Source organism: Monomorium pharaonis, chromosome 6 (assembly GCF_013373865.1).
Source record: "Monomorium pharaonis isolate MP-MQ-018 chromosome 6, ASM1337386v2, whole genome shotgun sequence".
Lineage (NCBI taxonomy): Eukaryota > Metazoa > Arthropoda > Insecta > Hymenoptera > Formicidae > Monomorium > Monomorium pharaonis.
Window position 1 is genome coordinate 15,277,016 of NC_050472.1, and position 24,849 is coordinate 15,301,864.

The 24,849-nt window shown below is 34.3% G+C and overlaps 2 protein-coding genes across 7 annotated transcripts in view; one reads left to right on the plus strand and one right to left on the minus strand.

Moving 5' to 3' along the window:
- The window catches only part of LOC105838084 (protein MEMO1), a 33,632-nt gene extending 13,180 nt beyond the window's left edge, over positions 1–20,452 (plus strand). The window contains exons 6-8 of the mRNA XM_036288355.1: positions 5,745–5,964; positions 16,504–16,608; positions 16,694–20,452. Coding sequence (XP_036144248.1) covers positions 5,745–5,964; positions 16,504–16,608; positions 16,694–16,831 — 463 coding nt within the window. The 3' untranslated portion in view covers positions 16,832–20,452. The remainder of the gene's footprint in view (positions 1–5,744; positions 5,965–16,503; positions 16,609–16,693) is intronic.
- The window catches only part of LOC105833264 (activating signal cointegrator 1 complex subunit 3), a 122,977-nt gene continuing 118,480 nt past the window's right edge, over positions 20,353–24,849 (minus strand). For all 6 annotated transcript variants that reach the window (XM_036288342.1, XM_036288343.1, XM_036288341.1 and 3 more), the window contains 2 exons: positions 20,759–21,104; positions 20,353–20,678 (listed from right to left, as the gene is read on the minus strand). In XM_036288342.1, the coding sequence (XP_036144235.1) occupies positions 20,590–20,678; positions 20,759–21,104 (435 nt within the window). In that variant the 3' untranslated portion in view covers positions 20,353–20,589. The remainder of the gene's footprint in view (positions 20,679–20,758; positions 21,105–24,849) is intronic.

The window sequence follows — 24,849 nt, forward strand, 5'->3', positions numbered from 1 at the left end:
TTAGCCAAAATTATCATATCGTTTGCGTACGCTAACGACTATATTCTTTCCTTACCTAATTTAATACTTCCTATATCTCTTCTACGCATATATCTATCTAAATCCGCAGTATACAGATTAAAAAGCAATGGACTCACACATCCCTGTCTTACTCCTTTCGTCGCATTAAACACCTCCGTCAATCCGTCTGCTGTTCTTACTGTTATTCTTGTATTCTCGTATAATTTTTTCACTCTTCTAATCTGGCTCTCTATACCTACTTCTTCCATCGTACTTCATAGTTTCTCTCTTGGAATGTTGTCTAATGCTGCTTTTAGGTCCACAAAGAGGGCGAAGAACTTACTCTCATTTTTCTTCTTTTCCTTCTGCATTATGTGATTCAAAATGAAAATGTCCATTGTTCCTCTTCCTCTCCTAAATCCTCCTTGGCTCGTCGGCAGCACTTTTATCTTGTCTGTTTCCTTTTCTAACTTGTTTCTTAACATTTCCGCATATATCTTGTATGCCGAACAGAGCAATAAAATTCCTCTGTAATTTTCCGGTTTTTCCTTGTCTCCTTTCTTATGCAGTGGGACTATAACGCTTATCTTCCAATTTTCTGGTATGTCACCGCCCTTCCATATTTGCCTTATTATTTCTGTTAGTCTTCTTCTTATCGCTGCATCTCTACGCTTCCATTGGAATCCTGTCAATTCCTGGAGCTTTCTTATCTTTCAGTCTTTTCAATGTGTTTCCAATATTTTCCTATTCAATCTCCTCTTCCCTCCATTCCTTAATCCTCTCTTATTTTCCATCTCCTTTGCTGCTGTCCTGCCTTCGTCTTTCTCCACTCCATCTAGCAGTTCCATGAAGTGTCTCTTCCATCTGTTCCTCGACATGTTGTTCCTTATCTGTGCCTTTCTACCTTTTTTCCTATTTATGTGTTTTCATATCTCCGTTTTATTTTTCAGGTTTCTGAGCTCCTTTTCTTTCTCTTCTCTCTATCTTTTTTGTTTCCGTTCTATATAGGTCTTGAAATTATCTTTCTCCTCTAAATACTTTTCTCTTGAGATTCTTCCTTTTTTCCAATTCTTCAGGGTCTTATACAATCTTCTTTTTTCTTTTGTACATCTTCTGTCCCACCATTCTCTGTGTCCTATTTCTTTCCTTTTTCACCTCGCTTTCTTCTTTATTATTGCCTCTTGTATCGAATCCTTCAGTTTCTTCCAGATTTCCTCCGTTGACATGCTGTCAATGATGTCCAACCATTCTGCATTTTTTGTTCTTTCTTTATATATGTCTTTCGCCACTTTGTCCCAGCTTATTTTAATTCTTCTTTCTTCTGTCGTCTCTTCTTTCTTTGAATTCCGTCCTTTTTATCTTCACCTTCAGCTTTACAGACAAGGGCATGTGATCCGAGTCCATTCTTTCCTCAATTCTGAATTCCTTAATCCTATTTATACAAAAATCATTCGCTGTTACCTAATCAATAACAATGTTACCTCTCCTCCTATATATATAAACTCTTCCTCTCTATCACCGCATGTTGTGTCATTTAAAATCTTACCGCCTATGTCCTTAATTAGATCTATTAAATCCCACCCATTATTGCCTATTATTTTATCTTTGCTCTTCATACTTGAATCTACATCTTCCTCTACTATGTTTTTCTCTCCTATCCTTACGTTAAAATTGCCTCCTATTATTAAATAATTCCTCCTATTTTTTTCTGCTATTTTTTTTATCGATTCCTTAACATTTTCCCATTTGCCCTGATTATACAATATATTGATACAACTATTAAATCCTTTCCTTTCATTATCTCTCTCAATCTCGTCATAATCCACCTCTCTCCACCCTTTTCAATTAATTCCTCTTCTTTTACTCTCAACCCTTTTTTATTTATATTACAATACCCCCTTTTGCCCTTCCCATTTTATTTACTCTTTTTCCGAAACTACATTTTCATGTGAGATTTTGGCATAGTACCCTTTATTCCAACTTTTTTCCTCGATCCAAGTCTCACATAAACTGACTAAATTAAAACCTTTGATATATTTCCAGAACTCTATCTTGCCTACCTAAACCTGATACATTCCGAAATATCTAACCTCTTATTCTCCTCCCTTCTATTTTTCCTCTTCCCTTTCTTGACTCAAGCAAAATTTCCTTCATCTTTTTCTTCTCCTACCTCTCTACTTGTACCCTTTTTCTGACTCCTACTTTCCCTGCTCTCCTCGCTATCACTACTATCATACTGTGCTCTCACTTCCTTAGCTATTTCCTCCCATCTTTTTAATACCTCTCCAATTTTTACTCTCCCCATCCCTATTTTAACCGCTGTCCCTTTTTCTCTCTTTACCTCCACTCAATTTGCTATTTCCCTTTGCGTTTTCCTCTCTTCCCACGTTAAATCATGTTCTATGAAAGTGTTCTTTTTTTAATTTTCTTTTGCTAAACATCACTTCCCTTTTCATGACCTCGTTTTCCAGACATGCTATTATAACTTTCCTACTTACCCAAAATCTAATAATTTTAACCTTTAAATCTAGTTTTTCTCTGATCATTTCTTCTCCATATTTTTGTTACTTTACCTGCTCCTTTGCTACCTAATCTTCTAATCACTATATTTTTCTTTCTTCCTTTTTTTTATCTGCTACTAATCTCTTCAATTTTTCTACTTCTCTATCGCTAAGAATTTCGCTGTCATTTTCTGATCTATTTCTGGAACTCGTTCTGCTCGATCTACCTCTACTTATTTTACCACCACTATCCATACCTTCGCTTTATTCACTATCGCTGTTTTTCGATCTCTCTGTCTCCCCCTCTCCCTTTACCGCCGCAATTCTATTTAACACGTTTTTTTCTACCTCTACTATTTTTCTCTTGGATCTTTTTCATCCTATTTTCATATTTTTCTCCTTCCACCTTCAAGGCTCCTTTTTTCTGACTTCTTCTTTAAACTCTAAATTCTATTGCCAGCGCTCTAACCTCTTTTCTTAACTTCTCCGTACCATCTATCTCCATTATCTCTATCTTCTTTTTGAAATCTACCTTCTTTCCCTGCTTCCCTTCTTCCATTGTCAGTTTTCTTTGTCCTTCCATCCCGCCTTTTCCTCCTCTTGCACCTCTCTCCTTCCTTTTTTTGTACATGCTTTCGCGTTCGTTCTCGAAACTTAACCTCTTTTGCCTCTTTTCCCTGCTTTCTAGTCTGTATTCCTGCTTTTTTCGTCTTCCTTTCAATCACCCACCTAAAACTGTACCTACTTCATTTTTTTCCTACTAAAACAGCTCTCTTACCTCGCTTATATCACCGCACGTCTACACACCTGCGCTCCTCCTAACCAAGTCCCGCGCATTAATACAACTTTTATGTCCTAAAAATGGTTGATCATGCGAAGATCTTACTTAACGCTTTTCGTCCATCGACAGACCTTGATACTATCTTAACACCAAAAAAGGTATAAGGAATGTATAGTTTCTAAAATTCCCGCTGGGCGGCACTGGAGCAGTTTAAAGTGATGGCATATCCCCTGCTCGCACATCTCCTTCCCTCTCTCTCAGGATTTTAGAAGCATCACCATCATGACGGCATAATGCGCTTCCAGGAATTTGGTCAAACAAAACATCTTTGGTGTTTGTTACCACATGGTGAAGTTTATAACAACCAAACACCAAGGGTGCGTTCCATTTAACGCTCGCAATGCTTGTAAGCATCATTTATCCATATTTAATATTCGATAAACAACAAGGATGAAATAATTCGAAGAACGTTGCGAGCGTTAAATGGAATGCACTCCAAGAGTATTTTATTTGTTGTTATCGCTGTCACCATGGGAGGTGTTCTAGGCGCAGAGAAATGTGAAATGTGCATTGGACTGTATTATTAAACTATTTAATTGAAATAATAAAAATCGATACCTATAGAATATACCTCAGTCTCGAAAAAGTGGTATATTTAAAATATGAGAAAAATTTAGGTCATATTCAAATCTTTGTATCTTCGCGAAAATCGCGATAGTCGTGAAAATAGAAATCATAAAGATTTGAAAACTTAAACTCTTTAGTTTTTGAATTTTTTAATTAAAAATTTTGAGTTTTGCAACATGACCACTTAAAACAAAGCAAAAAAGAAAAATGTTAAAAAATTTGCATTAAATTTGAACGTGCCCATAAGCTAAAATAAATTTTTTTGGCTTAATTTGATAAACTCTTCTTTAATTTGTTTTTTTTTTTTTTTTTTTTTAATTTTTCCTACGATCATTTTCGACTAAGTTATGGACGATCAAAGAAAAAAATGACATTTTAAGTTTAAACGCTCGTAACTTAGTAAAAAATGGTCGCATAAAAATTACGATGACAAATTCGAAAAGCTAAAAACCTCTACTTTAAGATCCTTTATTTGCTTATTTGATAAAAAAAGTTCTATTGTTGAAAAACTTAAAGCTTACTGTAAAAATTGCATATATTCCTTTATTTTGAAGATTTGGCGCTATTTTTAAAATAATTATAGCACTTTAAAAGTGTTACGTTTTTTTAAAGTTAATAGTATCTTTAAATTATCTAGGGTTTAGAATTTTTTCCGTATGTCCTAGAACTTGAAATATACTTTTTTTTTCTTTGCGGCAATTGTTGACAGAGATGTGGGTGATTAAAGGAAAAATCATCTTAAAAGTAAAAATTGCAGATTTTCTTTTATCCCTAAAACGTAGCGCGACTTTGTGATTAATCATAGGATCTTTGTTATACTGCCGGTATTAGCATTATCCAAAACGTATCATGAGATTTCAAATGCCGTTTTTTCTATGATTGTTCATAACTCAATAAAAAATAGTCATAGAAAAAATTTTAAAAAAATTAAAGAGAAGAGTTTAATTTACAAAAATCTTTTGTCAGATTAAGTAAAAAAAATTTATTTTAGCCCATGGACACGTTCAAATTTGATGCAAATTTTTTAACATTTTTCTTTTGTACTTTGTCTTAAGAAAAGTGGTCATGTTGCAAACTCAAATTTTTAATTAAAAGATTCAAAAACTAGAGAATTTAAGCTTTCAAATGCTTTTTGGTTTATATTTCCACAACCATTTTTCGCAAAGATACAAAGATTTGAATGTGACCTAAATTTTTCTTACATTTTGAACCGCTTTTTGGGGGACTGAGTGTAGATTACATAGATTTATCCATACTCATTGCCAAATTGAATTCTTTCGATTTTTTCGAAAAAATTTCCCAAGTTCTTTTAATTACTTGAAAAAAAGTTGATGTTCTTTAATAATGTATATCCATGATTTTTTCGAAATTGTTTGAAAAAAAATTTTTCCTCCATTATTTTAAATAGTTCCCGGCGGGCATTTTAGGAATTAAAACTGCATTTTTTATACCTTTTTTGATGTAGATGGTATGTTTTATTTTTGAGCGCTCTAGGTTGATTTTTGGCAGTTTTTTTGGCAGATTTGACAATTTATATTATAATTGTTTTGTTAGAGCAATTTAATTTTTAAAAATTATGATATAATTTGATATAAATAATTATTTTCAATGTTAACTCTTAATTTAACTTAACATAAATTTATTTAATTTTAACATAATCACTGAGTTAGTTTTTCGGTGATGTAACTTTTAATGACGTAACTAATTAATTTTATAGTTCATTAACTTTAACTTAATTCAGTTTAAAAAAATATCAACTTAACCATGTTAAATGATAAGAATGGAAAATTATCTATATATAGATTCGTATATATTTCTATCTGTTACATATACAGATTCAAGGATTCATTTACTATAATCCCAATTTTGGTGGGGTCATTGAGTCCAGAAAGAGAGGCACTTTACGGGAGATTGTTAGCACCCTATATGGCTGATCCACAAACATTGTTCGTCATTTCTTCAGATTTCTGTCACTGGGGGCAACGTTTTCGCTATACTTATTACGATAGATCGTGCGGACCTATACACAGATCTATCCAAAACCTTGATAAAATGGTATGTTTTTGAATTTTTTTTAGTAAGGATGGTAGATGCAGTGCTGAACATTATCGATTAATTTATTTTTTAAATAAAATAACCGATTAAAGTTTAACGCGCGCACATACGTGCGTGCATGCATGTGTAATCATAATTCATGTAATTAAATAATGAAATTGTTGATAAAGATATTTACGATTGCCTTAATCAATTATTGATATAAATCAAACACCGATTTATAAAATTGTCGATTTTAAAAATTGTCAGTTATTAATTTTTAATTATATTTCAAAAATTTGTATAATTTTTATTTAAAAAATTACTTAAAAATGATACAGTATAACAAGTGCGGGAAATAAATATTGCCCACGAATGCATTCATCCATACGAATGGACGGACAATAATCGAATCGCATGAATTACAAGTGCATAAAAATTGACAGAAGCGAGAGCAAGTTCAGGAGAAAGTGATGGGAGGTTTGCGGGAGACAAAGCCCCCACAAATAAAAAATTAAATAGTTTTAATAAATGACAAAAAAATTATATTTTGTAATATTTACATTTATGTGAATATATGCGTGTATTTATATACATATTCAATAATTTTCTTTTGACTTTTGTGACAAAAAATTCTCTGTAACTTCTTTCGCAATTTGGAGGTGTCAGTTTGCTGTCACTGTTATGACGATATATGGCGATATTCAGAATTTTGATATTTATCTTTGGTTTTTATTATTGATTAATCGTATCACCATGTACCGATTTCTTTTAGACAACCTTAATATGACGTAATCTGATGTTTTTGAATGACACGAATTGACAGGTTAGAAAGATTAGATAGGTTAGACTCACGAAAGTGAAGAAGCGTCGGTAATTCTGCGATAGTTTGTATACGTTACCGTAAGTGTGTCGCGACATAACACATACGAGTGTAATAACAGGCAAACATGTGAAAAACGAGATGCAGAAAAGTAGTGCAAATAAGTATTGTTGCACAGTTCATCCCATCTATTGGGAGTACAAAAACGGTGAATTAATGAATTACTTGTGTGAGAAAATTGTTTTGTGAAAAATTGGCAACTTTCCAAACGAAAAAGGACTGTGTAAATAACGATTTTCCATGCACACGTAATGAAATAGTACATTGTATAACAAGGGCGAAAATCTGATCGCACCTGTTGCACATAATATTTTTTGTTACAAGTGTGTAGAAAATGCTAGACGTATGATCTGATATCCTTGAGTGCCAGGTTAGTCAAGAGGTTCACAAAAGTGTCGGTAATTTTGCGAAAGAGGTAATTTACCGTATGCGTGTCGCAAGATGACGTGGTAATGAAGACAAGGATAGAAAAATGCTTAAGCTTACAGTAAAAGTCGTTCAGGAAAATTTTTTTGTACGATTTACGCTATTTATTAGAGAATAAAAATTGCGTAATAATGAGTTACTTACGTGAGCAAACTGTCCGTGATAAGGAAAGAACTACTTTCGATGCACATATAACAAAATAGTACATTATGCAACAAGAGTGTAAAATCGGCTTTTTGTGGAAGAGTGCGTTCACCCGTACGAATGCAAAAAAGCCGTTATGCCCGTATTGCATACTGTATTTTTTGTGCGTCGATGTGTGATCCTTTGAGTATCTTGATTTCTCGCAAATTGACAGGCTAGATAAGGTTAGAAACGTTCTGAAACGCGGAACGTGCTGAAAGTCGCGCTGGAAAGTTTTTCGTCATGATTTACGACATATATTAGAAAACAATGAGATACTGGCCTAGTTTACACCGCACGACTTGACCTATGCCCTGACCTATACCGCGACCTAAGGTAGACTAGTAACAAATTGTTTACACCATGTAGACCTATACATAAGTTTGGATTAATGTAGGTAAGTAGTTTATATGTGTATGCTATAAAGCAGACCCGTCTATTAGCATTTGCTGGTACACTTACCCGCTTTATAGTACACCACCGTTTACACGCGTTACGTTGTGTGGCTTAAAATGGGTCAGGGATCGTGAAAAAGTGACATGACCCAAACAAGTTCGCGAGTGTTTACATCGTTGTGACCTATTGTGTTTGGGTCGAATATAGTGTATAGGTCGCGGACTAAACGTACGGTGTAAACGTGCTCACTGTTAAAGACCATCGATCCGGAGCAAATTTTCGTTACTACAAAGGGATTTCAGGTTGCGGTGGTAATTGAACATCAATAACATTATTGACTATGAATAGAAGTTTGTAATTGTTAACATAAATATTTAAATACAAAATTAAAATTATTACTTTTTATTGTATAAATACTTTGTAAATACATACTTATAAGACTGTCATAAATATTATTGCAAACTTACCATTTTTCCTGTATAGTTATCATCTCTGTGAATAATTAAACTTGGATGTGTTCGGGATTTAGTATGTACTGAGCTCGCGCCGTCACGTCAGATGGCAGCAGCTATCGATCACCGTTCGCGTAGATCGTGGTGCGCCAGCATAAGCGCCAGCATGCGCATATCACCAGAATTAACTACTTTGGTACTTGTGCTCTATGGCGGCGGTTCACTCATTCATCGTGCTATTGTTTCAACATAATTTTGTGCTCGAATCTATTCGTGGGATCTTCAAATACCTGCTCAGAGATTGCTCAACGGAAGGACTTATTCAGGAATTAAGAGAGACTCATAATTATTGCTCAGGTACATCACCATCGAGAGACTCACGCTCAGTACGCAACGCGCACGCCGGCGCCGCGTGATACCGGCTCACGGGCATCATCATCACCACCGGTAACAGATTAATATAATCTCTCCCGTGTAAGTGATCAAGATATTATTCTCATCCAGACATTTATTCTTGTGCTCATTAAACAGTAAACGCGTGTAATGTGTATCAATTAAGATCTGTGATAAATATACAGTACGACTCGGACATCACGATGAGTCATTTTATGTAAGCGCATTTTATTTAACACCTGTTCCACGAATGTCCTCTCACCCTGCTTAACATCCTCAGGGGTTAACTAGCGAACTCTTCGCCGAGTCGCGAACAGGATGAAAACATTAAAATTAGTTTTAAATAAAAAATAAATATTTTTGATTAGATGTGTTTTAGATATATGTATATACATGTCTACGAAATATCAGATTAATGAAATTAGTACTATGTTATTAATGTCTTATTCTTAATCATTTAAATTTTAATAGAGACATGAACTTCTGTAAGGTCTTTAACCCGTTTGGGCCAAGTCGGTAAAAAATTTGTCTTTTTTTCATCCCACAAGTTTTTCGAGAAAAAAACCGATAGATCACAATGAAACTTTATACCCTATAGTTTTCAGATACGTTCTTTTCGAATTCAGCCATAGTTTATCGTTATCTTTTACTATTTTTTTCAATATGATGAAAAAAAAACTTCAAAAAATTAGGAAGAAATTAAATTCTCTTTTGTTTAATATTATTTTTTAATATAAAATTACCGTCGGATTATCTGAGCCACCTGGATCTAATGGTGTTATAAATTGTAGTGGACGATTCTGTTAAATTTAATGTAGCGGATCCAAGATGACGTCCCAAGACGGCGATAATTCTTATTTTTCGTGTTTTTTGCTATTATCTTTGCTATTATCTTGCTATTGTGTCTGCATATTTTATAGATTTACATGTGTATGTAGATGCCATTTCAACAAATGTAGCTAGAAAAATCAGTTCAGCACAAAAAATCAAAAATGGTGGCATTTGCTATGTTTTCTTTGGAAATTTTTGTATTTTTTTCCCCTATTTTTTACATCTTTTAGTCATAAAGTAGTACATTCAAAGTTTTTTTTTAATTGAGACACTAATACTATTATTGGACATTGTGGATTGTTTGTACTGAGCTCATTTTTCTTGCTACATTTGTTGAAATGACATCATAAATGTAAATTTATGAAATATGCAGATACGTGCAGATAATAGCAAAAAATATGAAAAAAATAGGAATTATCGCCATAATCACGCCATCTTGAATTCGCCATATTGAATTTAAAAGAATTGTCATTTACTGTAACTTATTATACTAGATTTAGATGGCTGAGATGATCCGACGGTGGATTTATATAAAAAAATGACGATAGTTCCGAAAACGTTTAATCTCTGATTTAGTTAAAATTTTGGAAATAGGTTTCTTTTAGCGAAAAAAAACACGCGAGAAGGATTTTTGGCGACTCGAAAAAATTTTTTAAGTTGGTAAGTAGGAAATCTGTAATTTTTACATCTTTATTATTGATGTAGAAAGAATTAAACTATTTTCAAGCGTGGACGTTATTTTATTCTTTAAGGGGGGCGTCTACATCAGGAGGCACTTTTTAATGATTTTTTTTGAATGAAACTAAGCAATGGATCTTTTTGCGATTTTTATCACTTATTGTGCATGTCTTTAGATACTCAAAACAATTTTTATTACAAAATTTTATTCATTTAATTATAAGATGTAAGCAGAAATGCACAACTGTCTTGAAAAATCCACACTGCGTACAGGAACATCCAGTAGAATTGACTGAAAGGAAAAAACCAAAGTTTTTTGTAAATTTTATGAGTATAGCTTCTAAGTGAACCTAAGAAAGCCATACATTTATTACAAAAAATTTATAAAAATGGCATTTTGAAAAAAAAATTGATTTTTTGTGAAAAATTTTTGACTTTTTTTAAATAACTTTTTTTACATGACTTTTAATTTATATTTTAGGTTCACACAGAAGATAATTTAATAATCTTTAATTTAAAAAAATAGAAGTGGATCCGTCGATTAGTTTTTTTTAACCGTGTACGCAATTTCGAAAAAAGTGGTTTTGAGAAAAATGCGTTTAAAGTTTCCGATCAAAGAAAAAGGTTGATAAAAGCTTGCTAATGATTGTTTATCCGTACTTTTTGATTAATCTGCTATTCCTGCTCCACATAAAATGTCCTCGGTCTCTCCATACAATTCATTCTTCTCCAACAGCCGTTGTTTGTCGTAAGTACGCGTTTCCTACGCAACAGATCTGCTACGACGATTTTGGATAATCGTGCGATTTTTGTTTATTCTATCCGCACCATCTCTACATACTGGTCCAATAACTATTTCTATGCATGACATGATTCTTAGAACTGACAAATAGCCGAAAATTCCAGCAGCTATATAGGCAGCAATTTCAATGATTTTGCGGCCGCAATGGAGGTGTTTTGGGGCAAGTTGCCAAATCGTCGCATTAAAACTTTCATTGGCATTTTGTGTATACCCACCTAAACACCTCTCAAGTAATTTTTTCTCAGCAGGCAATGTATCTTTTTAAAGACCGTTAGGGATTTTTACTTGCCGTCCCGTTCGGAGCGCTCGGGACATACGCACTGCACGTGCTTATTTCGGCCTGATACAATTTGAATCTATTGGGACTTCAGGAGCATGTTCTACGGATGAAATACTATCGATTTAAGCAAGAAAAAAAATCGATTTTTTAACCTTTTAATGTAGACGCTCCCCTTAAGCAGAGGAGGGAGAGAGGTGGACCCCGCTACACGCCAATCACTATCTTCTATCTTAACCCTTAAATGCATCATGTTGCCATTTGGCAACATGCCATATCTAGGTGGGTAGCGTTGAGCGTATGTACGAAAACGACTAAGCACACATTGTAGTCGATTGCCTACATACCGCTCGAGTGTTTTCCGTCACGCTGTGCGAAAAAAATAAAAAAAAAAACAAAAAAAAACAAAAAAAAACAAAAAAAACAAAAAAAACAATAACAAAAAAAACAATAACATGGAATTTTTTTCTTATTTTTCCCTTATTGTGCTCCTTTTATTGTATCATATTGAGCTGAAAATTCATTAAAAAAAAAAATCATGCATTTAAGGGTTAATTTCCAGATTATATAACTTAATATTTTATATAACTTAATAATACATGAAATGCGTGATTTGCATGTTTCCAAATCCATGTAGTGCGTGGGCGGGGGAGGAGGTCTGCCCCTGCACCCCCTCCCCGTTTTTTCTAACGTAACCTAACCTAACCTAACTTTTTTTCCAACTAGGGAAAATGCGTTTACGCATTCCTCTGATGGGGAATCGGCAGAGGATATGTGGGACTAGGGGAAATTCAAGAAGAACTCCCCAATACCCACTAAAAACCATAGTATGGCTGTCTACCGATGCTATAGGCCGAGAGGCGGGATCACACGAGGTATTCCACCGCCTCCCGGCCACCGCATCGATGCCCTCCCCCGTCTCAAACTCCCTGAAGGGGAGGAGTTTGGGAAGAGCTTTGCTCCGGGCCTGCCATTGCGGCGGGTCCATGTCGTCCTGACTTGGCGGAGGATGCACGGCCACGTCGCATCCCCCGCCCCCGTCTCGGGACCGATTTGCCTTTACGGCAGCGGAAGCCTCCGCGTTCCCACGCGAAGACCCCCATCGGTCCCCGAGGAGGCAGGGGCGTGGGGAGCCGCGGAACTCTCGTGTGGCCCGCGACTCCCCTTTCAATGCCTCTGCCTCCTCACCTCGCTTGAGCGGGGCCGACGCGCGGGAGCGAAATGTCCCCGCATGCCAGCCCCGCTCCGCGCCCATCCCTCCACGGCCTATTTGTCGCAGAGGGGTGGGCACGAGTTTCTTTCAACGAGAGGGGGGGGAGGCCCGACGCAGATAACGTCGCGCTCCCCCCCCCGCGTCTCTGTTCCGGGGAACCTAACCTAACCTAACCTAACCTAACCTAACCCAACAAATTTTAGTTGCTATTTAGCCACAATTTTAAATCTGAAGTCGCAAACCTATACAGTATAAGCGTAGACGTTTTGATTCGCTCTGTAAGCGGGGAGTGTGGGTGTTATCAGTCAACTAATAAGAAATGTAAACAAAGACATTTCTTCGCTGTGGTCATACACACGCGCGCGCGCACACACACACACACACACACACACACACACACACACATTTAAATTTTTGCTTACAAATTATAAATTTTCTACTTACCAACATCAAAAAAAATTTTCGTGTCGCCAAAAATCTTTCTCGCGTTTTTTTTCGCTAAAAGAAATCTATTTTTAAAAGTTGAACTAAATTGGAGATTGGACGTTTTCAGAACTACAGTCAAAAAAATAATATTAGATAAAGAAAAATTTGATTTTTTTTCCAATTTTTTGAAATTTTTTCCGTCATATTAAAAGAATAGTAAGAGATAGCGCTAAACTGAGGCTGAATTCGAAAAGAGCATACCTGAAAACTATAGGGTATGAAGTTTCACTGAGATTACCTATTTTTTTCTCGAAGAACTTGTAAGATGAAAAGAAGACAAATTTTTGGTCGTTCTGGACCGAAACGGGTTAATAGTATTTCGTCGGTGTAAAGGACAAACTGTGCGATAATGTTAAAGTGCTAAAATCCGCCTTTATCCATAGAAAAGGAATCGTATAATAAAATTTTTGTTAAATATCAAAAATAATCCTTTTTGTGCCCCTTTTTCATTTGGAAAGTTACTGATTTTCCACGAATCAGTTATTTCACATAAGTAAACTATTATTTCACTTTTTTTGTCTGCCTAATAGATGAGGTGAGTTATGGAGAAAGGTTTTTCCATGATTTTTCTACACAATTACTTAATTTTTCCTACCTCTGCCTTTGTTATTATTATACAATAGTTTGCGGACTATCTCGCAGTACGCATACAGTAACTCGCAGAATTATTGATGTTTTGTCGCTTTTGTGAATTTAACTTTGACTAACCTGTCAGTTCGAGTGAATCCCAGATGCGCATCGTGTAAAACGGACATCACTAATCAAATTATATAAATTTATCCTAACTTTAACCAAAGCAGTAATTCAATTAGTGGTGTCCGTTTTACATTGTGCGTATCTGGGACGCTCCCATCAATTCGTGTCACTTAAGAACATCAGATCAGACATCGTGTCATATCAAGACCGCGCTAAAGAAGTCAAACGTGGTGATTGTGTCAGTAATGTGGTGAGAAATCGATATGTAGTGATTAATGTCAGTAAAATTATATAGAAATAAAGTTTTTATTTCATTTAAGAGTGTGCCGCTCCCCGTAAATTCCTCACATCCCATCCTAAACTTTCTGCTTACCCACTTGAATCCTCTCTCTCCCTCTCTTTCCCCCCTCCTCTCTCTCTTTCCCTCTCTCTCCCTCTCCCTCTCTCTCAATTTGGGTGTGTCTATGAGTGCCAGTCTCTCATGGGACTCGCACGTATTGCAGATCTCGAGGAGTGTTCACTGTGCTCTTCACAAGTTGAAATTTCATAGGCGTTCTCTGTCGAGACAGTTGAGGTGTAAACTGGTCATGACTCTGATCTTTCCTCATATCGATTATTGTTGTCTAGTTTACAATGATCTGACCGAAGAGCTCAACTCCAAGCTGCAAAAACTGGTCAACTGTGCAATCAGATTCATCTTCGATTTATGATGTTCATACCACCCCTTATCGCCATAAACTGAGATGGCTGTCTGTCAGGAATCGCAAACTGTATTTTCTCGGCTTGTTCATGTTCCGCATTCGGCAGGGTGATGCTGTTTCTTATCTCAACGAATTATTCGTCTGTAGAGATCCCACTATTCGTTCCTCGTCTCGCTTTCCGTCTTTTGCTTACTTTCACATCCCTCTTCATCGCACTTCATCCCTCCAAAATTATTTCCAATTATCTGGTGTTTATTTTTGGCACTCTCTTCCACTTACTATCACTTCAGAGCCTTCTTTTTCCGCCTTCAAACTGCGTCTATATGACCACTTATTTTCGCGCGAATGTACAAGTGCACCAATGCATAGTGACCCTCCGTAATGGGTCTCGTGCGCTACTTCTCTCGCTTACTCCATACTCGCCTGCTTTTACATTACTTTAACTATAACTTAATCTTGTTATATCTTAGACAAGTCTATCGCTATTTTGTTACTAGTCATTTTTGCAATCTTATTCTTTTGTATGCTAACATACTGTATTATTACTTATCCTTAAGTTTTTTTCCTTCTCTTTCTTTTTCTCTCTCCCCTCCCCCCCTCCTCGCGCTTCCCCTCCGTTCGCTATCTCGCGCCCTAAGACCCTCAATGCAGCTTGTTGAATGTAAGGGTAATTTCTTAACTCTTTGATAACCAGCACTGTATGCGAAATTAATTCCCTTTGAACCTGCCCGGTATCTTTTGTGCGTTAAAAGAGTTTCCCTTTCTTTTCAGAAGCGAGCGTTTTTTTAATTAGCATTTGATATTTAATTGCGGAGACATTTTCTATCCAAAAAACAAACAAATATAAACAGCTCGTTAATGCTAAGCAAAAATAATATGATAAACGGATCAATATATCGAGCCAAGACAAATTATCCTAATACAATATAATTTATTAAATAAAAAATATATAATTATAAATGCGATTAAGAAACAACTGTGTTAAAAATGTTAAACAAATTTCGAAACGTTTTGACTATACATAGTTCTCTTCAGTCGTAACAAATTACCAATATTTATGAACTTAAACATGAGTGAAATAACGCAAACAAAATTATAATTAAACAGTTAAAAAATGATGACCATTGCACAACCATAGAACAACGCATGTCGTCTATAAAAATGTGTCATAACAAATAAAAACGTGAAGGAATAAATAATCCAATCAAATTAATAAAATTTTCCAATGAATAATCCAATGAATAATAAAATTTCCAAAGTAATCCAATGAATAATAAATTTTTTACGCAAGTCGGTTTTCATCTTAAAAGGAACAGAATAGATAGTCAAAAAGTCTTGTCGAGAAAACTAAAAGACTTCTGTTTTTGACTACCGAACGTTACACTTGTTTTTGGTGCTTTGTCGAATACTGTGTTTGTTGCTCGTTCTAATATTGTCTGGGATCAACATATATAAGTTTATCGTTTTTTGCAATATGCATATCAGTTTATATTATTCATAAATTACACGTATTCCATTGGGTTTGATTTTTTAGTTTTCTCGGCAAGACTTTTTGATTATTTATTCTGTTCTTTTTAAGATAAAAACTGACTTGCGGAAAAATTTTATTATTCATTTGATTGGGTTATTTATTCGTTCACATTTTTATTTGTTTGACACATTTTTATAGACGATATGGGTTGTTTTATGGTTGTTCAATGGTCATCATTTTTTAACTGTTTAATTATAATTTTGTTTGCGTTATTTCACTCATGTTTAAGTTCATAAATATTGGTAATATGTTAAGACTGAAAAGGACTATGTATAGTCGAAACGTTTCGAAATTTGTTTAACATTTTTAACACAGTTGTTTTTTAATCGCATTTATAATTATATATTTTTTATTTAATAAATTATATTGTATTAGGATAATTTGTCTTGGCTCAATATATTGACCCATTTATCGTATTATTTTCTATGCACTTGTAACAAAAAATAGTATGTACAATTTGTACGGATCAGCTATTAATATTGCTCATTCGTACGTCCACTCTCCGCACTAGTGCGAAATAGCCGACTTTTCGTACTTGTTACACTATTAGCCAACTGTTCCATAATTTTTAAGAATATTGCGAAAATTAATTTTTTGTTTATATTTAATTAGGGTATGGACATTATAGAGACTTTGAATCCTCCAATGTTCACCGAATATCTTAAAAAGTATGGTAATACTATATGTGGTCGGCATCCAATTGGAGTTTTATTGCAGGTAGTATCTCAATGTTAAATGTTTACATTAGATAAGCGAATTAAATTTCAATTCTTTTAAATAATGTTACATTCTATTTTTGCAGGCTCTTCATAGTCTTAAAGGAAATACAAATGGTCAGAGAATGAATTTGAAATTCTTGAAATATGCTCAAAGTAGTCAATGTAACAATATGAACGACAGTTCCGTCAGTTATGCTAGTGCTTCCTTAGTTCTTGAGTGATAAAACTGTACTATTCGAGCATGATCATCGGCCAGTCTGAATTTAAACATTTTCTTAAAGTGAAATGATGTTTAACATTATTGTGACAGTAAAGTTCTATACATTATTAAACGAGATTAGTCTAAACATTGAAATTTTATAATGCAAAAAGAAAAATATGGAGACACTGATTGAAACCTCTGTATAATGTTATTTGTATTATGTGGATATTACACGACGGATGTTGGGGCGAATGTTGATTCTTGCGCAATATATAACAAAAAGTGTATCGTTACCGAAACTTTTTGCATAAATGCATTTGGTTTATTACTTACAAGAGATATTCAGTACTTCCAGATTTCACATGGGAAGGAGCTTAAATATTTCTTTGCTTTGATTCTTGATAAAACTTTTAGAATTAATAGCAAATTGTTTCATGTACATTTTTAAGAGCAGATTTCAAACTATTGGCAGAGAAGAGTATGGTTAGCATATATATAGGGTGTCTCGACACATGTGAATCAACGTTCGAAAAGAGGTAGAAGGGATCCAGGTGAACAAAAGTCTACTATTTTTCGATATTTGCAAAAATTATTGAGTCATTAAATGTTAAACTCATACTAATGAGAACGCGCAGAGAGACAGACGGAGGTAGTTAGGTATAGTGCTGCAACTTAGGCTTTGCTACAACTAAGCTGTGCTACAATTTAGGTGGCCCGAGCCTGCCTCTCTGCGCGCTCTCATTAGTATGAGTTTAACATTTAATGACTCAATAATTTTTACAAATATCGCAAAATGGTAGAAGACTTTTGTACATCTTGATCCCTTCTACCTCTTTACAAGCGTTAACCCACATGTTTCGGGACACCCTGTATATACAAGATATAAGATAAAAATTAAAGATATATTAAAATTGTTAAGTTGTACATTTAAATTTATATTTTAAATGTGCTATTTGTGTTAGAAATAATAGAATTTTTGCTTTCAGTGCTTAAACTTTGTTATGTTTTACATTAGGCTATGAATTGGGATAATTTAAGAAATAAATTTCTTAGATTGACATCGATTAATTTAGACTGAAATTTAAAAAAATATACTGTTATATGTATTATTATGTGTATATAATGTTCTATCTTGCATATTTGGATTTGTATTGTGCGCGTGCGTATAGGTGTTTTAATTAACTATGCGTACTTTTAGAAAGTTAGCATTTCTAGTTACTCGAACGATTCTGATGAAAGAAAAGTCTAAAAATGGCTAAAATTGCTTCAAACTGCAACATCTGAAAAATTAATTCTATAGCATTTTTTGACGCATGAAAGAGAAAAATATTTATAATGCTGGAAAATGTGGAAAAAATGACTAGAAACACTGTAATATACAAAATATGTATTGTGTACTTACATGACATCATGTTTCAGTTTTGTTCTCTGTGCAGAGAGACTATAAATTTTAATATATATATTTACATTCATCTCACAGGTTTTACATACAGCTCATACACACAACTATTTTTAGTAAATAAATATTATAATTTCTTTGACCACTCTTCGTCTGATCTAAAAAAAGGCAACAATGAGGATGTGGTGATCACTTGCCACTTTTGGATTTTGTTATATTATTTATTTATTTATTTTTACTTATGCTAGTCACTTATCCACAAGCAATACATTGATTCTGAATTAAGAACAAAGAACGATTTTACAAAATTATATTTATTTATTAAAAATAGTGTGTAATTGTTGTGTAAGCTGCATATAAAATTCACCCTTGTGAATTGAGTATAAATGTATAACATATAAGAAGAGTAAATCTAATGTATATACCTATTATTGTGTGTGTGCGTGCGTGGTTGGAGCATGGTATCATTTATGTATTTTGTATGATGTTTTTAGCAATTTTTCCAGCACACAGTATTATAAATATTATTTTTCTCTTTTATATATGTATATCAAGAAACGCTGTGAAATTGATTTTTTAGGTGTTAATTCGAGGTTAAATTTGGCTATTTTTAGACTTCTTTAAAGTAAGAGTATTAAGAAAAAAAATTTTATTTACTAATTAATTTTTTAATTCGTAATACATTTTTTATAATGGTTGACGCCTTTGAAGATATCTTATAAAGCTTCAAGATTGAAAAATTGTTGATATGAAGATGCTTTAAAAATTATCTTCTTCAGTATTCTATTCAGTATGCTATTCTTTTACTTTTCACCTGCCCTACATTTAATAATTCTTTGACAAATTCTTAAAGTAAAAAAATAATCTTTCGGTTAAGATTTATGTAACATTTGCAAAAAAGGATTGAATAATGAGGCAAACTAATACGATAGATCATCACATTTTTTTAATCGCTTATCGAAAAATTATGAAATTTAGCACAAATGAACAAACAATTATAGAACAGAATGGCATATTAAAGATAATTCTAAATATGTTTATATCAACAATTTTCCATTTTTCAATTTTGAAATAAAACATCTTTAATGACACTCACTATTACCAAAAATTTATTGCCATTTAAAAAATGAATTACAAAATAAAATTGTTTCGCTTTCTTAATACTTCCTTCAAATTTTATAAGAATTGCTCAAATGATTAAGAAATAGCAGCTTTGGAAAAATATTTAACTTATTAATTCGAATATCTTGCGTGCGTACATGCATCTGTATAAAAAAAGTTATTTTAAAAAATGGGAATAACTTCCTCGTAACCTTAAAATTTGAGTTTTTCAAAATTAATTATGTAGTGAAAAAATATGTAGAACAGCGAAGAACGTATTACTTTTTAAATGTTATATAAAAGTGAGACTATTTTATCTTTAGTTATAACTTTTAATATATCACAAAATAATGCATATTTAAATTATTTCAATGTCTTATGATTTAATTAAAAATTAAATTTATATGTGCTATTGCGTCATGAATATTTCGTGAAGTCTCTTCTATGTCCTTAGTATGAACAATCTGTACTTTGTAATCAATATATCAATGCGAAGGTTTTAAGACTTTAGATTTTAAAATACACATACATACATACATATACGTATGTATGTACGTACTTTATATCACACATCACACTTTCCTACTTTTTTTTTTTTTCGTACAAAGCAATGGAACGATCTCATATCCTTCCTATTCTATAATCTATTATTACCTAAGGATAGAGAAGAAAGGAACAGGAGATAAAACAGTTAAACTAGATATTATATTACTGTAACACGAGTTTGAAAAAGGGTCAGTATATGTAACCTAAATGTATACAATGTTTAATTTGTAATTATTTGTTTTCTTTATATTTGTATCATAAACTTATCCATCGAACAATATATTTCTTGTGAGCATAAATGTGATCTACGATATAGAATCATATTTCGTTCAAATGTTAATTAAAACAAATGATATACCGAGTAACATATTCATTTCGCATGACAAGAGAACAAGTTTGTGACGAAATTGTACGAAATCGAACTGATCCTGCACGTGTTGCTTTTTCTATCTTTATATACTGAGGTAATAAGGTTTATATTTATAAAAAAAACATAATCCATACATATATATTTCATAGATGTGTAATAAAATTACATGAAAAAATATACAAGTTTCTGTACATAACTTGCAATAAATATGCCATAATTATATTCATATACAGCAAATCCTATTTTTCCTTTATTAAAAAAACTAAACTTTCTTATTCTTTTTTCATAATTTTTATATAATAACAATATAGAAAAATTAACGAATTGAATATATTATCTACTGTTTGATTAAATATAATGTTTAGCATTTTACATCTAGATAAATACTATATTGCTGATCCAATCCCATATAGCAATCAGAAATTAAGTAGAATGTCAATTTTGTTGGTCCTAAAATAAATGTTAAAATTTTTATTTTAAGAAATTATAGAAATATGAGACACACGTTATAAATAAGGTGGCAAATTTACCTAAGCTGTTAGGTGCGGTAAATTGCATTTGATGATAACTCTGCTGATTATTTATACTGGATACCCTCTTTAGAGCCCACAATTCTCTATTTTGAATATCGCCCAATATCAAGAACCAGCTCTCATTCTTTCCTTTTAGAAACATCGGACAATGTACTTTTAAAGTTCTGGAATTGTTGGTTCTTTTCAGCCCAATAGTTAATGTATAATCCTCGTTTTTCTGAACAGCTATAGAATCATCATTATCGGACTTTAATGTTATCCTTTTCTTAAGGTTACTGTCCCAGGAACTCTCCAGTGTTAAATCGACTGATATTATCGGCATGTCTCTAATTACTTGATATATCTAGAAAATAGGTTTTAAATTTTTTAAATGTGAATTTAGTATTTGTCTTATAAAATGTAAATTAAATATAGTATATAATGATTTTTAATAACACGAATTTAACTTATTAAAAGAATAGAATTTGAAAGATATATACGGGGTATTATGCATAAGGTATGAAAGTCTTCATGGAAAGATAGACGGGATCAAGATGAACATAAAAGTTTATCATAGTTTTTGGATATCTCTAATGATAGCCGAGATATTAATTTTTCAAATTGTACAAATGAGAGCGCGCCGAAGAAAAACGCCAAGCCGCTCGAGCTATAGCACTCACTGTGTCAAGCATTGGCTGCCGGCGATGGAAGGGAAGAAGCGCGACGAAGCACGAGCAACAACGAGTATATATACAGGGGTGAGTGCTCTCGGGTATCATTCTATCCTTGTTCGTTCTATGTAAAACAAAGATAGAATGATACCCGAGAGCACTCGAGTGACATTTCCGAACGCAGCCCATGAGAGATGGAATTACCGATTGCAATCTTATTACATACATGTACGGCATTTGCACATGCATGTGTCGTACATGTGTGTACTACGATTGCAGTCGGTAATTTCATCTCTCATGGTAAAAAGTTGGGACAGCCATTAAAACTCATCCTGTATATACATGGATGAATTTTAACGGCTGTCCCAACTTTTTACCATGAGAGATGAAATTACCCAGCGCGAATGCGAATGCGAATGTGAATATTGACTTGCACGAACCTGTCGGTTCGGTGCAGCCCGCGCATAAGACTGTAGCTACAGTAGCAGTGTCTTGCCGGAACGCAGTCATTGTTTACGTCGTTTACAATGTAAATCCTTAAAAATGGCCAACTTTAATTTAAAAAAATTATTGAATTGTCTAGTTTTTTTACATTATTTTATTTTTTTTCCTCTAAAGCAGGCATGTCAAACTCATATGATATTACGGCCCACATGATCTATTTTGTATTAAGTTGGGGGCCGCATGTTTTCAATGTTTAAAAAATTAATAAAATTTTTAGAATGATTATATTATGTATTATGTGTTTATTAGATTCAATGTCAAGCACAATGTCGTTTCATATTTCATGTCATTTTTTGAACTAAAAATATTTTACATTTTATTGTATATTATACAATATACATACATAGGCATTTTATATTTTATGTTATTTTTTAAACTTAAACTATAAATACACTCCGCATCAAAATTAGGGGATCACTTTTAATCTACCCAAAAATACCCAAAATTAAAACTTACATAACTTCGCGGGAAATGGTCGTAGAAAGAAAAATAACAAAGCATTTTGAAGCTTGAAACCTCAGTTATAAGACACATTAAACCGTTTGAACTAAAAACAATTTGCCTCAAATAGATGGCGCTTTGAACATAACTGTAAAAAAATTTCAAAAAATACTCAACTTTAAAATCGTACATGGACATTAAAAAATTTTTTTGAAAATTTTTATTACAGCTAATTTAAAGCTTAAAGTCTCCTCTTTGAAATGGTTTTTTTTAATTTATCCTACGATTTTTTTCCGCCGAGTTATTCCACTTTCAAATAAACCATGCATTTTCGACACTTTCTCTGAAAAATATTTATATGCCGCAGGCATTAAATGACTAAATTATCCAAGGGATGTACTAGGAGTAGGGGTGTGTGTGTGTGTATGTATGTGTGTGTGTGTGTGTGGGTGGGTGGGTGGGTGGGTGGGTAAGTGAGTGTGTGTGTGGGGGGCAGTGTGGATCCTGCTCTCGGCGTTACCCAGATCAACGACGTGGCAGGACTCTGATCCCGTGTGTGTGTGTGTGTGTGTGTGTGCGTGCGTGCGTGCGTGCGTGCGTGTGTGTGTGTGTGTGTGTGTGGTTGAACTTACTGTTCAGAAACGAGTGTTGCCACCTCTTTGCCGAATAACTTCCTGACATCGAACTCGCATATTGATGCAGCGACGTATATCGTCTTGAGAAATTTCACGCCAAATTTGTTGAAGGGCGGCAGTTAATTCTTCCAAGTTTGTTGGTTGTACTTCAAGACTTCTCAGACTACGTCCCAAACATGTTCGATCGGATTTAGGTCCGGACTCATGGCAGGATAATTAAGAAGCGGAATGTTGTTGTCTCTAAAGAAACGAAGAGTATGCTGAGCAATATGTGGACGGGCATTATCTTGCATAAAAATAAATTCTTGCCCCATAATATGCCGCATTGGTAATACGTAAGGATGCAATATTTCGTCGACATATCGTTGTGCAGTAAGTCCTGGTGGCGGCACTATGACGAGTTCTGTACGATGGAAGCTTGAAATACCCGCCCAAACCATTACAGAACCTCCGTGAAATGCTCTTACTGGAACCATGTGGCGTTGCTAGTATCGTTCTCCTCGTCGTCGCCAAATGCGTACACGTCGATCATTGCCATAAAAACAAAATCGCGATTCGTCAGTGAATAATACGCGATTCCACTGTCTTGGACTCCATTCCACATGTGTGCGTGCATATCGTAAGCGCGCACGACGATGATTTAAAGTCAACGCTGGTGCTGGAGCACGTTGACGTGACCGCAATCCAGTGTCCCTTAGGCGTCTTCTAATGGTAGACACACTGAGATTCCCATAGACTTCTCTAAATTGATCTCTGACTTGCCTTGCTGTGACCACTGGATTGTCCACAACGAAACGAACTATTGCTCTGTCGGTTCTTTGATCTGTTACACGTCTACGGCCTTGGCCTTAACGTCTTCGAAAATCGTTGGTTTCCCGATAACGTGACCATGTACGACTTATCACTGACTGACTAACACCTAAACGTCTTGCAACATAACGTTGACTGTTATCTTCTTGTAGAAGAGTAACAATCTGAACTGTTTGCATTTCCGTAAGGCATTTTCGAAAATGCATTAACCGTGATAACACTTCGCTTTATTAAAGCTCGAATCAGAAATTGAAAAACCTGGTGCTACAAAATACTGCTTAATGGAACGGATATTTTCTCAATTTCTGATTAAAGAAAATCCATTTCATTAAGCAGTATTTTGTAGAACCGGGTTTCTCAATTTCTGATTAAAGAAAATCCATTTCATTAAGCAGTATTTTGTAGAACCGGGTTTCTCAATTTCTGATTAAAGAAAATCCATTCCATTAAGCAGTATTTTGTAGCACCAGGTTTTTCAATTTCTGATTCGAGCTTTAATAAAGCGAAGTGTTATCACGGTTAATGCATTTTCGAAAATGCCTTACGGAAATGCAAGCAGTTCAGATTGTTACTCTTCTACAAGAAGATAACAGTCAACGTTATGTTGCAAGACGTTTAGGTGTTAGTCAGTCAGTGATAAGTCGTACATGGTCACGTTATCGGGAAACCAACGATTTTTGAAGACGTCAAGGCCAAGGCCGTAGACGTGTAACAGATCAAAGAACCGACAGAGCAATAGTTCGTTTCGTTGTGGACAATCCAGTGGTCACAGCAAGGCAAGTCAGAGATCAATTTAGAGAAGTCTATGGGAATCTCAGTGTGTCTACCATTAGAAGACGCCTAAGGGACACTGGATTGCGGTCACGTCAACGTGCTCCAGCACCAGCGTTGACTTTAAATCATCGTCGTGCGCGCTTACGATATGCACGCACACATGTGGAATGGAGTCCAAGACAGTGGAATCGCGTATTATTCACTGACGAATCGCGATTTTGTTTTTATGGCAATGATCGACGTGTACGCATTTGGCGACGACGAGGAGAACGAT